We start from the raw sequence: 16,638 nt of genomic DNA on the forward strand, positions 1-16,638 counted from the left end.
GAGTGCTGTGGGACAAGCACAGGACGCTTGGAAACATAGCAGTGCATTCCCATCGGGTCTGGGGAGACAGGGAAGGTTTGCTAGGTAGGCGACATGTAATATATGTGAAGGGTAAACAGAGGTAAGCCACTTGAAAAGGGAGCAGAGGAAGAAAATGCTAGCTGGGAGGGATAGTGCAGGTGCAAAATGCCAGAGCAGGATTGTTGCATTTAAGTCCAGCTCTGCTGGAGAGTGGAATGTGAGTGTAGTTGTGGGGCCAGGTGAAGCTATAGAGCTAGGCAAAGGTCAGGTCATGTATCACTTTTTGGAAGGAATCTGCCTTTAAGGAATTTGCCACTATGTTAAGATCGATGAGAATCCATGAAGACTTTATGGAGAATGGTCTTCAGTTCTTCATCTCAGAATGCCTAGTGTGATGAAGAATATTGACATAAAGGGTATTCAAACATGGAAGCAGGGACGTGAAATAAGTTGTCCCAACAGTGCAGACAAGATACGATGTCAGCCTTATCTAAGGCAGTGACAATGTAGATAAAGAGTGGATGAATGGGAAAGACAGTTAATTTATAGATCTTGTTGATGGATTGTATGTTGATTAGAGAAAGGAGGGAATGAAAGAAAACTCCCAGGTTTTTGACTGCAGCACCTGGAACTCTTTTTTTCTGACATACGGGAGATTAGAGGAGGAGGGAATTGAGAGAGGAGCAGGAGAGATCAAGAGTTTCTTTTGAGATCTGTTTAGCTGAAAATGTATGTGGTACATCCAAACAAAGATAATCATTAAGCAATTGAGTATACTCTTTTATAGGTTAGAGACACTGGGACCCCTGGAGGCCAGTCTCTCTGCAGTAACAGCTCCAGCTCCAAGGAGGAGACTCAGTGGCAGGGACTTTGGGTGACTGCAGCAGCTGTGTTCAGCTTTGGTGAAGACTGTGGGGTCCTTGGTAGCAAAGTCTGCAGATGTCCACAGTGTGATGAGGTTGCTGGTGTTCTCATGCTCTCCTTTTCCCCATGGGGTAAAATCCCTCCAAGGACATCCCTCTTGGTGACCATTTTGGAGGCTAGGAAGTTGAAGACCGAAGCTCCAGCAGGTTCAGTGTCTAGTGAGGACCTCTTCCTGGTTCATTTCATAGATGCCCATCTTCTTGCTGTGGCCTCACATAGCAGAAGGGGTGAGGGAGCTCTCTGGGGTCTCTTTTATAAAAGGGCACTAATCCCTTCATGGGGGCTCCACCCTCATGACCTAATCACCTACCAAAGGCTCCACCTTGATACCACCTTTCTGGGGAGTAGGATTTTAACATATGAATTTGGGAGGGGGACACATTCAGTCCATAAAGGTGGTGCTACCTTTCCCACAAAATTTTAAACTGGTTTCAAGGTGTAAAGATCTTTGACTACCAAGATAATGTGCACTTAGGCTGAAAATCCATATAAAGTAAAGTGACTCATCTACTTCGGAAAACAATTTGGCATCACCTTATTGTTTGAATATTCAAATACCTCCTGACCCAGCAATTCCACTCCTAAGTGTGCACCAAAGAGAAACTCTTGCAAATATGCACCAGAAGACTGAACAAGAATATTTAAGGTAATGGTGTCTATATAGCAGAAAACAAAATGTTGCCCATAAGCAAGAAGAACAAAAACAGATAAATCAGAGATGCTGAGTACTGATGGCCTTTCTTCAAAAACTGAATATAGCCGCATGTGAAGCTGGGTCTAAATCTAGACTTCCCAGTGACATGATGTACTTCCCTTTTTGTTTAAACTAAATTGAGTTGGGATTCTCTTTCTTCCAAGTAAAGGAGTTCCTATTACACCACAAAAAGTCTAATCAAAATCTCAAAAATTAGGTCTTGACATATTCAATAATAAAACACCAAAGTGGTCCCCTGAATGCCAGAATATGCTTCGATGACAAGTTTCAAGATAGAGCTGATTTAAAAAGAAGGAGATATGAACACACACACACTAAGTCCGAAGAAGCCAGAATTAAATTACCTGGAGGGGAACATCTCTGCTGCTGACTTTCCAAATTCTTACTTTTACAAATAGAGGGAAGAGGTTTTAAGGGAAATTAATGGAAAAGTGTAAAGAAAGATGAAGGAACAAGACAATAAAAGAGGCAAGTGTTCCCGAGAGAGAAATGGTCAGTTACTGAAACTGAGCTCAGGAGGAAAAGGGAGGATTGCCCAGGCTTTCCCTGAAGGTGAGTAGAGGTAGTAGGGAAGGAAAACAGGGTGAATTCGATTTTCATTCCGGGAAGTGCTACCAAGAGGAGATAGTGTGCTTTCTGTATGTTGCTACCTTCGAAGTATGTAGCAACAGTGAACTTCTGTAGTCATCAAACCATAAGAAAAGAGAACAAAAAGGAATAAAAAAACCTACAAAATATCGCTTTGGCAGTTTGGGGTCTTTTATGGTTCCATCTAATTTTGGAATTGTTTGTTCTAGTTCTGTGAAAAACGTTGTGAGTACTTTGACAGGGGTTGCATGGATCTGCAGATTGCTTTGGGTAGTACAGCCATTTTGATCATGTTGATTCTTCCAATCCAAGGGCACAAGATATGTTTCTATTTCTTTGTATCATCTTCAATTTCCCTCGTCAATGTTTTAGTTTTCAGAGTATATGTAACCTTCTGGGTTAAGTTTATTTCTAGGTATTTTGTTCTTTTTGATGCATTGGAAATGTTTGTGCCAGTTATTAAATTCTGGCTTTTGAACTGGAAAAAAAAAGTGGATGAAGGGCTGCAAATGGCAAAATAGTCTTCTTTCTTATGGGTGAGTTGTATTCCATTACATATATATGCTGCATCTTCTTTATCCATTCATCTATTGATGTGCACTTACGATGCTTCCATATCTTGACAATTATAAATAATGTTGCTGTTAATAGCCAGGTGTATGTATATTTTTGAATTCTTATTTTGTGGTTGGCTTTATTCCTTTGATAACTATGTAAGTTAAAAAAGCTAAAGCTCTAAACGTTCTTAGAAACAATGAATAATATATATATGTAGATTTTTAAAAATATGCAGTATATTGTGTATATGTATCTATATGCAATATGTTGTATATGTACAGTCAATTGTAACAATTCCAAAAATAAATACATAAAGTTATTATAAAATATTGGCCAAAAAACACAATTCTACCTAATAAAACTGAAAACTGAAAAATAAATAAATAAACCATCCAACAGAGGTTAGTAAACTAGGTGTTGAAATTTGAGGAAGATTGATTGATCTTGCCCCAAATCCCAGAGGGAAAAAAAACCTTGCCACCCCAGCCATAGGTACCCTTGCTTCTAATCCCTGTTTCTCACTAGGTTCAGCATCCAGCATTAATTGGACCCATTCCTCCACGCTCAGCTGCATCACTTGACTGTCTTTCACACACTAGGAATCCAGATCTCTAACAAACACTGCACAGTAGAATTGCTCTATTTTGAGTGCACATACATATCCACAAAGACTGCCCTCATCATTTACTTCAAGTAATTTGCACGAATAATTTATCTTCTTCTCTCTACAGTAGTGATAGACAAGCAACTTATTAATGCATTTTTCTATTTCTCTTTCTAATTTGTCAAGGTCAGTCTTCTCTGCTTTAAAGCCAATTACTTCTTGTTTTTCTTCATTTAAACCAATAAAGAAATACCCCCTCAAGTATTTGCAAATGCAGAAACATACTGAGGGAGAATCTCTTTAATGCAATGTAACAACTTTTCTCTTGAGAAGTCTTTGATTTCAACATCTGTGGATTCAGTAAAGATGAGGTTTCTCTGTACCTGAGTTGCATCCTATTAAAAAAGTCAGCAGCCAAGGCCTTCATGTTACTTTCTTCTTGCTCACCAAAACAGAACATCTCTGAAGGTTATGTGTTAATCCCTTTGCAGTTTCATGCTTGTCTTGAGGAATTCCAGTGCAGCAGTAGCACTCATGATATTTACAGATGTTATATCTCTTTTGCACAAATTGGAGCTCAAGGAAGCAATCCTCAAATCAAAGATTTCTGGATTCCACAATTTGACAACAATCAGAAAATGTTTGTCTCACTGCATAAAGGCTAAGTATTTGTGAACAAATGAGACAATATTGGTAAAAGAATGTTTCAAATATAATCCTATTCCATCTTTTTTATAACTACAGTTTTCATTCTCAATTTTAGCCTTACTCTCTGCCCATCTAGAATTCAGCAAAGCAATCACAGATCATGAGATGTTTTCATTCTGCTTTTTTTCTCAGTTGACTATCTTTCATTTTCTTTATGTTCTTCTCCCCAAAAGTGACATTTCCCACAGATAGAACCAGCTCATTAGAGTCAGTGTCCGAAACAACACAGATGGTCATTTTCCCAGGAGTCATTCAATTTCCAAGCAGAAGTCCTTTTCTGTAAAACAGACAGAGGCATTTAAAACAGGACCTGAGCAGGAGAGACCACAAATTCTCTATTGTGAGGCAAACTCAACAAAATCCTTTATTTTGCTTTATCCTATATTCCACTGGATCCCATGGTAAGGATACAGATGTAAAGTAGCTTTTAGGGACCTATTTTGAGTTAAGACTATAATCATTTCTATTCCTGTGAAGTTTTCCATTTTTTTGCCATAGTTTTATATGATCCTCTTCTAATGGTTTTAATCTTGTTTTTACTTGTGTTTACATTTCCTTTCTAATTCCTAATACCACATAACTTGTTTCCTTCTTCTTTCCTTAAATAAGGCCCTGAAGGGAGTCTATCTATTATATAGGGGAGTTTTATATGTTACATTTTTTTTAATTTCAACTTTATCTTAATTATCTTCTTTTATTGGGACTCCTTCGGGAAAATTATCAGTTGAAGTCTAAAGACATCTAGCAATATGCCATTTTAATAAGTTTTCCTTTTAGCAAGGATGAAGTAGATTCATAAATTTTGGCCATTGATCTTAAGCAAGGTGGGCCAAGTCACTGTACCCTTTTTCTATCAGACATCCACAGATTTTCAATGAGGTAAAATTCTTATATACAAAAACATCTGCTTTAGTATAAGTATCCTTAATCCATTAACTGTCCCTTGAAGGTCAACTGGGATTACAGCTTTGCCTAGAGGCCTAGAGACAACTGAGAGTAGAGTCCATCACAGGTAGTAATCATGACACTAGGAAAAGACATTAAGGGATCTGAACATTTCTGTCCACAGCTGGACCAGTATCCTGCAGAGGCTCAGCTGTAGGCTGTGGATACCACTTCCGTCTCTATAAACTTCTGACCATATGTAAACACCTGTTACAGATTGAATGTGTCCCTCCAAAGTTCATATGTTGAAACCCTCCGCTCCTATGTGATGGTATTAGGAAGTGGGGCCTTTGGGAGGTAATAAGGATTAGATGAGGTCATAAGAGTCAAGCACTCATGAATAAGATTAGCGACCTTATAAGAATCTCAAGAGAGCTTGCTTCTCCCTGCTCTCCATCATTTGAAGATACAATGAAAAGCCACTTGCCTGCAACCAGAAGAGGACCTTTACTGGCACCTGACCACACTGGCACCTTGATCTTGGACTTCCCAGCCTCCAGAACTGTAAGAAATAAATTTCTGTTGCTTATAAGCCACCCAGTCTATGGTATTTTTATAATAGCAGCCAGAGCTGACTACGACAGCAATAATAACTTTGGGGCTCCAGACCATTTGGACATTTGGGGTTAAACAAAGAAAATCCACATATCAATCATGACCATGGCGTACAGAGGGAAAACAGCAACAGACATTCCACATAACGCTTTGCAAATTACAGGGCCTAGACTAAGTGTTCGGTAAATGTCACCATTCCAAATGCCCCAGAGTAGTCACCACTCCTCATGTGACTTAGGGCCTCTGTGCCTTTGCCCTCCTCCACTTCTGTCACCCGAAATGTCTTCTTATCCTTCCTAGAAGTCCCAGGTCTGTGCTCTCCTTGGGTCTCCCACAGAACTTTGTATCCATGCTGGGTACTAATCTCACCATGGATCTAAAGAAATTTTATAAACAGAGCACTGAAGTGTCCAGAGTGGTTGTTTTCAAACTATAAGAAATCAGGTGGGGGCTCCTAATCATTTAGGACACCAGGAGGAAAGGTCTGGGGCCTGCTTCCTGCTGTGGACTCCGAACCTCAGAGGGTACAGAGCACTCTTCATGCTCTGGAATGTCTTCCATGAAATTTTCTGAGTCCTGCCAGTGCCTGAGACCAGCCAGGGCCAGAAGTGTCGTCCTGGAAGGGTGCCCAAGCCTGGACAACACTGTTTGGGTCCAGGTCCCCATTTCTTCCAATTATAGTGCTCAATGGCCCTCTATCCAAGGAACCCTGGGACCATGCCAGCAAGGTGTCCTGGGACCTCATGGCTGGATCCTAGTTCCAAGAGAATAGCCTGGTGCTATAAATTGAATGTTTGTGTACTCCCAAAAATTCATATGTTGCAACCTAATCCCCAATGTGATGGTGTTTGGAGGTAGGGCCTTTGGGAGGTGATTAGGCCCTGAGGATGGAGCCATCATAAATAGGATTAGTATCCTTATAAAAAGAGTCCCTGGAGAGCTGCCTGAACCCTTCCACAATGTGAGGGCAGAAAAAAGACAGTCATCTATGAACTGAGAAGAGGACCTCACCAGATACCAAATCCACTGGCACCTTAATCTGGATTTTCCAGCCTCCATAACTGTAAGAAATAAACTGTCATTTATAAGCCAGCCAGTCTATGATATTTTATTATAACAGCATGAACAAACTAAGACACTTGTCAAGTGGATCACCTGACAAGCTGGAACAGTATTTCTTTCACAGGATAGAGACTGGATTGCCAGAATGATGCTAATGTGCTAACTTTAGTTGACTTAAATTGTCTACACTGGCAGGAGCCCCACAAAAAATACTCTGGGTAGAACTCACCATTGAAGTCATCTGGTCAGTGCTTTTCTTTGTTAGAAGGTTTTTGATTCAATCTCCTTACTAGTTATAGGTTGATTCAGATTTTCCATTTCTTCCTAATTCAGTCTTGGTAGGTTGTGTGTTTGTAGGAATTTGTCCATTTAATCTAGGTTATCCAATTTGCTGGTGTACCATGGTTCATAGTACTCTCTTATAATCCCTTTTATTTTTATAAAATTGGTATTCATGTCCCTTCTTTCATTTTTTATTTTAGGTTTTTTTCCTTCATCAATATAGGTAAAGGTTTGTCAATTTTGATTTAAAAAAATGTAGTCTCTGATTTTTTTCCTATTGTTTTTCTAGTCTCTATGTCATTTATTCTGCTCCACTCTTTATTATCTCCTTCCTTCTGCTAATTTTGAATTTTGCTTGTTCTTCTTTTTCTAGTTCAAGGTATAAAATTAGGTTGTTGATTTGAGATCTTTTTTCTTTTTTAATGTAGGCATTTACCACTATAAACTTCCCCATTAGTGTGCTTGTGTTGCACCCCTTACATTTTATTATGTTGTGTTTTTATTTTCATTTGTCTCAATATATTTTCTAATTTCCCTGATGATTTCTTGACTTCGTTCTTTTCCCTCAGGATTGATTTGGCAGTTCTGGGTCTTTTATGATGTCATGTAAATTTTAGGATTATTTGTTATAGTTCTGTGAAAAATGTCACAGTTATTTTCATAAGGATCACATTAAATCTGTAGATGGCTCTGGGTCATAGGGCCATTTTAACATTATTAATTCTTCCAATCCAAGAGCATGGGATATCTTTCCATTTCTTTGAATCATCTTCAATTTCCTTTATCAATATTTTATAGTTCTGGCATATAGGTCTTTTGCATATCTTCTTGGGTGAATGTTTGTTAAGATTTTTTTTTAGCTCTTTTTAAAATAGAGTTGTTTGTTTTCTTATTGTTGAGTTTTATGAGGGTTTTTTTTTTTTGTAATTTTGGATAACAATACTTCATCAGATATATCTTTTGCAAATATCTTCTCCTAGTCTATGCCTTGTCTTCTCATTCTCTTGACATTTTCTTTTCAGAGCAGAAGTTTCAAATTTTAACAAAGTCCAGCTTATCAATTCTTTAGTTCATGGACCAAGCCCTTGGTGCTGTACTGAAAAAGTCACTGCCATACCCAAAGTCACTGAGGTTTTCTCCTGCATTATTTTGTGGGAGTTTTATAGTTTTGAATTTTACATTTATGTCTGTGATCCATTTTGAGTTAATTTTTGTGTAGTGAGTAAAGTCTGTGCCTAGATTTTTTTTTTCCATGTGGACATCCAGTAGTTCCAGCAGGATTTGTTGAAAAGACTATCTTAGCTCCATTGAATTGCCTTTGCTCATTTGTCAAAGATCGGCTAACCACAATTATGTGGGTCTATTTTTGGGCTCTCTGTTCTGTTCCATTGATTTATTTCTACTCTTCCAGTAGTATCATGCTGCCCTACTCAGGGTAGCTTTATTGAAGCTAAAATACTTTCTAGAAGTTGGGGAATGTTAGTCCTCCAACTTTGTTCTTCTCATTCAATTGTGTTCATTATTTTGGTTTCCTCTCCATTTAACTATGGAATCATTTTGTTGATATGCATAAAATATCTTGCTGGGATTTTGACTGGGATTGCATTGAATCTATAGCTCAAGTTGAGAAGAACTGACATCTTGACAATATTAAGTTAGTCACAAATATGGAAATCACTCCATTTATTTAGCTCTACTTTGATTTCTTTCATCAGTGTTGTGTGGTTTTCCTTGTATGTATCTTTTACATATTTGTTAGATTTATACTTAAATATTTCATTTTGGGTGGTGCTAATATAAACAGTATTTTGTTTTTAATTGCAAATCTCACTTGTTCATTGCTGGTATATGGGAAAATGATTAGCTTTTGTATATTAATCTTGTATCCTGAAACCTTGCTATAATTATTTACAGTTCCAGGAGCTTTTTGTTTGTTTTATTGTTGATTCTTTTAATTTTCTACATAGATGATTGTGTCATCTGTGAACAAATACAGTTTTATTTCTTGCTTACCAATCTGTATACCTTTATTCTCTTTTCTTGTTGCATTATTTTAGCAAGGACTTCCAATATAATGTTGAAAAGAAGACGTGAGAGGGGATGGATATCTTGACCTCAACTTAATATTAGTGGGACAGTTTCAAGTTTGTCGCCATTAAGATGATGTTTGCTGTAGGTTTTTTGGAGATATTCTTTATCAAGTTTAGGAAGTGCCCCTCTATCCTGAACTTGCAGAAAGTTTTTTCTTTTATCATAAATGGGTTTTAGAATTTGGTAAATGCTTTTCCTTCATCTATTGACATGACTATGTGATTTTTCTTTGTTAGCCTATTGATGTAATGGGTTACATGGATCAATTTTCAATTGTTGAACTGGCCTTACACACCTGTCATAAATACCACTTGGTTATGGTGTGAATAATTCTTTTTATACATTTTTGATTCAACTTTCTGAAATTTTGTTGAAGATTTTTGCATCTTTTGCATAAGAGATATTGATCTGTAGTTTAATCTTCTTGTAATGTCATTTTCTGGTTTTGGCATTAGAGTAATGCTGGCTTCACAGAATGAATTAGGAAATATTCCCTCTGCTGCTATCCTCTGAAGGAGATTGTAGAAAATTAGCATAATTTCTTCCTTAATATCTGGTAGAATTCATCAATGAACCCATCTGGGTTGGTGCTTTCTCTTTTGGAAGGTTATTAATTGTTTATTCAATTCCTTTAGTAGGTTTAGGCCTATTTAGGTTGCCTATTTCTTTTCATGTGAATTTTGACAGACTGTGTCTTTCAAGGAATTGGTCCATTTCATCTACGTTATCAAATGTGTGGGCATATATTTGTTTACAGTACTTCTTGATTATGTTTTTAATGTCCATGGGATCTGTAGTGATGTCCCCTCTTTCATTTCTGATATTAGTAATTTGTGTCCTTTTTCTTTTCTTTCTTAGCCTGGCTAGAGGCTTATCAATTACATTGATCTTTTCAGCTTTCGGTTTTGTGCTTTTCTCTATTGATTTCCTATTTTCAATTTCACTGATTTCAGTTCTAATTATTATTCTTTGTTTCTTCTGCTTACTTTGGATATAATTTGCTCTTTTTTGCCCTAGTTTCCTTCCATGGGAACTTAGATTACTGATTTTAGATATTTTTTCCTTTTTAATATATACATTCAATGCTTTAAATTTCTCTCTAAGCATTGTTTTCACTGCATCCCACAAATTTTGATAAATTGTCATTTCCTTTTCATTTAAATCAAAATAATTTTTAATTTCTCTTGAGATTTCTTCTTTCACTCATGCATATCTTTGATAGTATTTAAATTCCACAGATTTTGGGATTTCCTAGTTATCTTTCTATTATTTATTTATAGCTTAATTCCACTGTGGTCTGAGCAGACATTGTATGATTTATCTTCTTTTATATTTGTAAAGATGTGCTTTATGGCCCAGAATACAGTCTATCTTAATGAATTTAATTGATTTTTGTAGTGACATGTTTTAGTCCCCTTCTCATTTTCTTTTGTGTGTATTCTATAGAGTTTTGGGTGTGTTTACTACAGGAATTACATATGACATCTTAAAATTATGACAGCATGTCTTAAATTCATACCAACTTAACTTCAATCACATAAAAAAAAGCTCTACTTCTTTACAACTCATCCTTCCCTCACTTTATGTTATTGATGTCACAAATTATATCTTTATATACTATGTACCATTAAAATAGATTTGTAATTTTATGCATCTTTCTTTTAAATCCTGTAGAAAATTTAAAAATAGAGCTACAAACCAAAATCACAAAAATACTTTGGTATTTGTGTATTTTCCTTTACCAAAGACAGTTATTAGATTTACTAAAATCCTTTCATTTCAACTTGAAGAATTCCCTTCAGCATTTCCTGTAGTGGCCATAAACTCCCTCAGCTTTTGTCTGGGAGTATCTTAATTTCTCCTTTATTTTTGAAAGACAGTTTTGACAGATAATAGAATTTTCAGTTGACAGGTTTCCTCTTCCTTTTAACATTGTAACTATTTCATCCCACTGCCTTCCCACCTCCAAGGTTTCTGCCAAGAAACTGGCTGTTAATCTTCTTGAAGATCCCTTGTAAGTGATGAGTTGCTTCTCTCTTGCTGCTTTCTACATTCACTTTGCCTCTGGCTTTTGATAGTTTGATTATAATGTGTCTTGGTGTGGATCTCTTTGGGTTTATTCTGCTTGGGAGATTATTGATCTATAGAGTCACATATTTCATCCAGTTTAGGAAGTTTTCAGCCATTATTTCTTCAAATAATCCCCCTTCTACTTCTGGACTCATGTAATGTCTATATTGGTCCATCTGATAGTGTCCCACAAACCCCCAAGGCTTTGTTTGCTTTTATTCATTCTTTTCTTTCTGCTCTTCAGTCTGGATAATTTCAAGTTCACTGATTTTTTTCCTATGCCTTCTCAAATCTGCTGTTGAACTCCTCTCTGTTATTTTTTCCATTTCAGTTATTGTATTTTTCAGCTCTAGAATTTGTTTTCTTTGTATAATTTCTATTATGCTTGTTGATATTTTGCTTACATATTATTTTCCTGATTTATTTAGTTCTTTGTCCATTTATTCCTTTAGCTCTTTGAGCAGACTTAAAACAGTTGTTTTAAAGCCATCATCTAGTATATATAATATCTGGGTTTCCTCAGGGAAAGGTTCTGCCATTTTAGTTATTTTTATTTTGCATGGGCCATGTTTTCCTGTTTTTTTGTACGCCTTGCAAGTTTTTGTCAAAAATCAGGCATCTGAGAAAACAGCCACCTCTCTCAGTCTTTGCAGACTGGCTCTGTGCTAGGGAAGTCCTTCACTGATTAGCTGAGGATGGTCTGTGCATAGTGAATCAGCCTCACATGAAAGCTTAAGGTCTTCTCAGGTCTTTTCTGAAGAACATAAGTCCTGCCTGTGCCTTACTCAATTTCTCTCTATATAGTTGTTTTGAAAATCTCACCTCGCTCCTCCTCCAGGCTTTAGATGGTTATGGTATGTCTCCAACTGTAATCTTTTATCCCAGGCATCTGCAAGTCTACAGTCTCCTTGAAGCATTCATGAGCAGTGGCTGCCACTTTTCCCCACCTGAGATCTGAGTTAGGTGATACAGAGACCTCAGGTAGCCCCCAGACAGTTTAGAACACTGCAAATAAGGCCTGTTCTGGCACCTCCATTTCAAAGGAGTGAAGTGGGAACTGGGCTGCTACCTCCTCCAAAGACCTTGCCTTGCTGGGGGGAGGTTGAGGTGAGGGCAAGCAAAAACGTCATGAAATTTCCCATAGTTTTGAATGTGACATTTTCTTGATAGGTTTATTTAGTTGCCTTAAACCTCTGACTATTGGTTCATCCAGCTTCTGGTTGTTTTTTATGTTTCCATGGGGAAACATCCACCATTTTGCTGATATCACTCCTGTTATTATTTCTTAATATTGAATTTGATTTATAATATTTGCTTAAGGTTTTACATTTATGATCATGAGTGAGACTGTCTCATAATTGTCCTTTTTAATATTATTGTTGAGAGATGTTCGTGTCAAGGTTATAGTAGCTTCCTAAGTTGGAGATGTAAGCTGTTTTTCTATTCTTTTAACATTTACCTAACATGACAAGTTTTGTTTTGTTTTTTTTAGTGGAAAAGTCTGTCATGGTCTGGTTCATATTAAACTACACAAACAGTTTTGAGTCTTGCTTTTCCATGTAATACTATTTATAAATAATCATTTTATAAAATAATGATTAGCTATTCTTTAAAAACCTTATTAACTGCTTCATAATTTCATATAGAGTATTACCATACCATTATTTAATTATCCCCCTACAGCTGGGAATTGAAGTTGCTTTTAATTGTTCAATATAACTATACTAGGATCTTGAATCATTATACTGAGACTTGGATATGCTAATCACATCTCCTAATTTGCACTTTGTCTAAGAGTCCCCTGGCAAAGTACTTCAACTCTCCATATAAATATGAATCAAACATACGTAAAGACTTTTGGGGATGGGGAATGGAGGCCAAAACAAGCTTCTTTCCTGTAGTAGGAATGGACCCTTATAGGGGAAAAATCATGTAAGTGAAGAAAGAGTTTAGATCTGCGGAAATAAAGGTTGAAGCTAAAAACATGAGGTTATACTTGGTCTTGGGTACATAAATAAGCTAAAATTATATGTTTATATAAGTGTATACAGACACAAAGAGGTTTCTAAAAGTTGAATTTACCAGACCCAGTGATGAAATATCTAAGGATCTAGATATATATATATTGTCAAATGGTTTGCTGAAGAATTGTATCTGATTTTTCTCTAGCAACTTTATCTTAGGGAGGATTACAGGACTGTGACCTGCACCTTTTGTGGGGAGGGGAGAAAGCTATGGTTTCAAGTCTATTAGAAGGCAGCACTATTTCCCCAGGATTGCCCCAAAACTCAGAGCTAAGCCAGAAGGAAGCTGTCTTACCAAGAGATATAAGGACCTAATCATTCATTCAAATAGGCCTCCTGGGCCTGGGTCCCTAGAAGAAGGCTTTTGAACATGACCCTGAGGAGGTCCCCGCCAAAGAGAAACTAACAGAGTAAGTCTCTACTCCTGGTAGATAAACAACAATGAAACAAAGTAAGCAAGGTCATTTAAATTTAAAACTTAGTAAAAGTCTTAATATTGCACAGTTAAGGAAAAAAAGCAGAGGGAGATATGTAGTCATGCTACACTTTCTCCACAATATTATAGCACAACTAGTGTTCTTTAGACCCAGTTTCTTCATATTTCTTAGACACGAGGGCTGCCTCAAACAGGTGCATCTTTCCTGCCGACGTGACAGAAAAGACTCTCCACTCTATCCTGAAGGGCTGCAGGAGAGACAGTTCCATTTTGCCCAGGAACACAGCCCTAGTCCTACTATCTTCTGGTAATACAAACCCTGCCAAGAAGTCCCTGCTTCCCATTTCTTCTTGCAGCTTCTGTATCTAGAATCCTCTCAACTTTCCTCTCAACCTACCTTACAACACCCTCTGAATCCTTCTGGTTGACCCACCATATGAACATCTGACACCTGAAGTGCTTAAGAAGGATGCCTTCCCATACTGCTGGGCAACCTGGAATTCATAGGAGCTGTAGTTGAGCCACCTTATAGAGGACACAGAACTTTGGGGTTAGCATGGGATCCTAGCCATGTCAGTCCAACACTGTAGCTATGTAGAACTTTCTATGGTTCAAAACCACTACCTTCAGGCATACATCTGGAACATAATCCTTAAAAGCTATGCTGGGGACTGGAGCCTACGTCCTAGGGCTTTAAAATCATTGACCTCACCTGAAACTTGGATCTAGGTTTACAGGTTAGTTGTTTCCTTTGACATCTTTTATACTTTTGACTGTGGAGAAAATTCTGTCCAACCTGGATTGGGGATTTAGGCTGTGTTGTTAGCTATTTTTAATGGAAAAGAGGATGACAGTCACATCTCTTCAGTTATTCTACAGTGCAGGTTGGTGGGAACTGCACAGAAAAGTGAGACAGGAAGTACCTCAGGAATAAAATCCATGGCGCTTCTTTGCCCTCCTCCTACAGCAATTTGTATTTAGTTTAGGCGGGTATGGTTCTCACCACCACCACTTTTAGATGAGAAATATCTGCAGGGCATTACTGTGCTTGGTTTCTCTTTCTGGAATGAGAAGACAGTTCATCAGTGACTGATCAGCCACATTTTACCTACAGAACCTATTCCCTAACTCCCTTTACTTCAGACCCCAGGAGCGCAGAGCACCCCCAAGGAGCTCTGGAGACCTGCACTTGCCCGACTGTCCCTACCTACAGCACTCTGCTATTCCTCTCCCCCGGCCCACACAGCCTCTGTCAAACTGCAACTTGGCTCCCCAGGCTCTTTAAGGCGTTTTTCTAGCCCATGAAGGGGAAGAAGACGTCGTGCTCTGACCTCAAGCTCCCAAGTGCTCGGGTCCCAAGTCCTTAACAGCCCCTAGCTTTCTGGTAGATGTTGCTACGAAGACAACAGTCATGATTCCAAAATTCCCAGATTGGAGAGAACAGCGGTGGGGTGGGGGTCCTCCCCAGGAGATAGGAGGGGTGGGGTTGTGCTGGCTGCGTCTCACCTCGTCAGGGAGCCAGCAGACTAGACTTAAAGAGAGTAAGTAGCTAGGATTCGAATATTTGGCTATGGAGGGGTACAAACTTACCCAGGCGCGCTGCTTCGGGGCCGCAGGATTCCTTACAGGAGCGCGAGCTCTCCAGTTGCGAGGCGAGCGGATGAAGGGGCGGAAAGACCGCGCCTCCGGAGAATGGCGACGCCACCCCGCCCCTCCTGAAACTTTGCTAGTGAGACGACAGGACATTGAACAGCCACGTGAGTATCTCTTCGTCGTGGCGGGAGATTTCTCCTTTCATATTTGGTTATCTGTATTTTCTATATTCTGCACGGTGAGACTGAAAGAACGGAGCTCATTTAAAGAAAACAAAACAAAAACAGGCGAGGTTCGCGTTACAGTCCGGGTCTGTGCGCTCGCTCGCGGGACCCGGGTCTCAGTCCTTCCGCACATTGCCGTCCAGCACCGAGCACGACCCTTCCCGCCCGCAGCGCGACAGCCAATCAACGTTTCGGGAAGTGCCCGCACGCGAGGTGAGCGACCCTGAGCTTTGGCGCGACTGTCATTTATCTGGCTGATCATTACTGAAGGAGTATCAGGCTTCTGGTGGGGTGATCCTACTCGGACCTTTCCAGTTCTACTCGTATTCCCCAAGCAATACTGCTGTCCTCTTGCCTAAAGGCGCAGTTGCCGCTGGGGACCGGGCGGGAGCTGCTGTTACTGAACGAGAGGACAAAGAGGCGAAAAGCGAGCGGCTCCGCGGGAGGCAGATTCGGACACACACCCCTGGTGGTGTAAGGAGCACCTTGAGGCCATCTGGCATGATTAGTCCAGAGCGACTCCGATGGTTTCTCTCAGGGGATACAGCCCGCTTGCCACTTTGCTTTTCGTGGGCCCCCTTTTTATGATAACACAATAGTATTGTATCAATCTTAATTTCTTGATTTTGATGATTGTACTGTGAATGTCCTTATTTTTAGGAAACACCCGTTGAAGTACTACTGGTAAAGGATTATCATGTCTGCAACTTACTCTCAAATGTTTCAGGGAAAAGAAAACTGGCAGTAGGAGGCGGCACGGGGACAAAGAGAGAAAAAAGCGATCAGAATAATCTATGGTCAAAGGACTCTGGGCCCAGTGACATCTAATATCTAATTTCAAATGCTTGCCTCTCACTGTAAGCAAACCTTTACTAGGTTTTGCTAACATTAGGGCCTGACGTTTCCTGTAACTGGGAAATAAGGGTCCTTTGATTTCTTGGGATACAAAAGAGCATGGAGGGGGCAGAGCTTGGAGGAGGTGTCATGTCAATCAAGGAGGTAACCAGCAGAGGTCTTGGCATAGCAGTCCAGAGCTAAAAGTGAGGGGAGAGTACCAGAAGAAATCCTAGGAGCATGGAATCAGTTCTGGCATGGCATTCTTGGAAATCATAATGCAGGGAAACTAGGTACGAGACCAAACCTGTACTTACACATAAGGAGAGCTCAGACAACATTAGTTGGGCATTAAAACTCTCAGCCACACCGATAGCTAGAAAATTAGGGATGTTCAGACTGCA

The 16,638-nt window shown here is 39.0% G+C and overlaps 1 protein-coding gene across 1 annotated transcript; it reads right to left on the minus strand.

Annotated features, from left to right (window-relative positions):
- Positions 1–1,093: 1,093 nt before the first annotated feature.
- Positions 1,094–15,525, minus strand: LOC102533319 (ribonuclease SLFN12). Its single transcript, XM_072940110.1, is given in 9 exon segments — positions 1,094–1,155; positions 3,329–3,670; positions 3,673–3,783; positions 3,786–3,859; positions 3,861–4,243; positions 4,245–4,395; positions 5,491–5,565; positions 14,507–14,644; positions 15,174–15,525. Coding segments are annotated over 6 exon segments (1,098 nt in total). The 5' UTR covers positions 4,371–4,395; positions 5,491–5,565; positions 14,507–14,644; positions 15,174–15,525.
- Between the last annotated feature and the right edge of the window lie 1,113 nt (positions 15,526–16,638).

This window comes from Vicugna pacos, chromosome 16, assembly GCF_048564905.1.
Source record: "Vicugna pacos chromosome 16, VicPac4, whole genome shotgun sequence".
Classification (NCBI taxonomy): Eukaryota; Metazoa; Chordata; class Mammalia; order Artiodactyla; family Camelidae; genus Vicugna; species Vicugna pacos.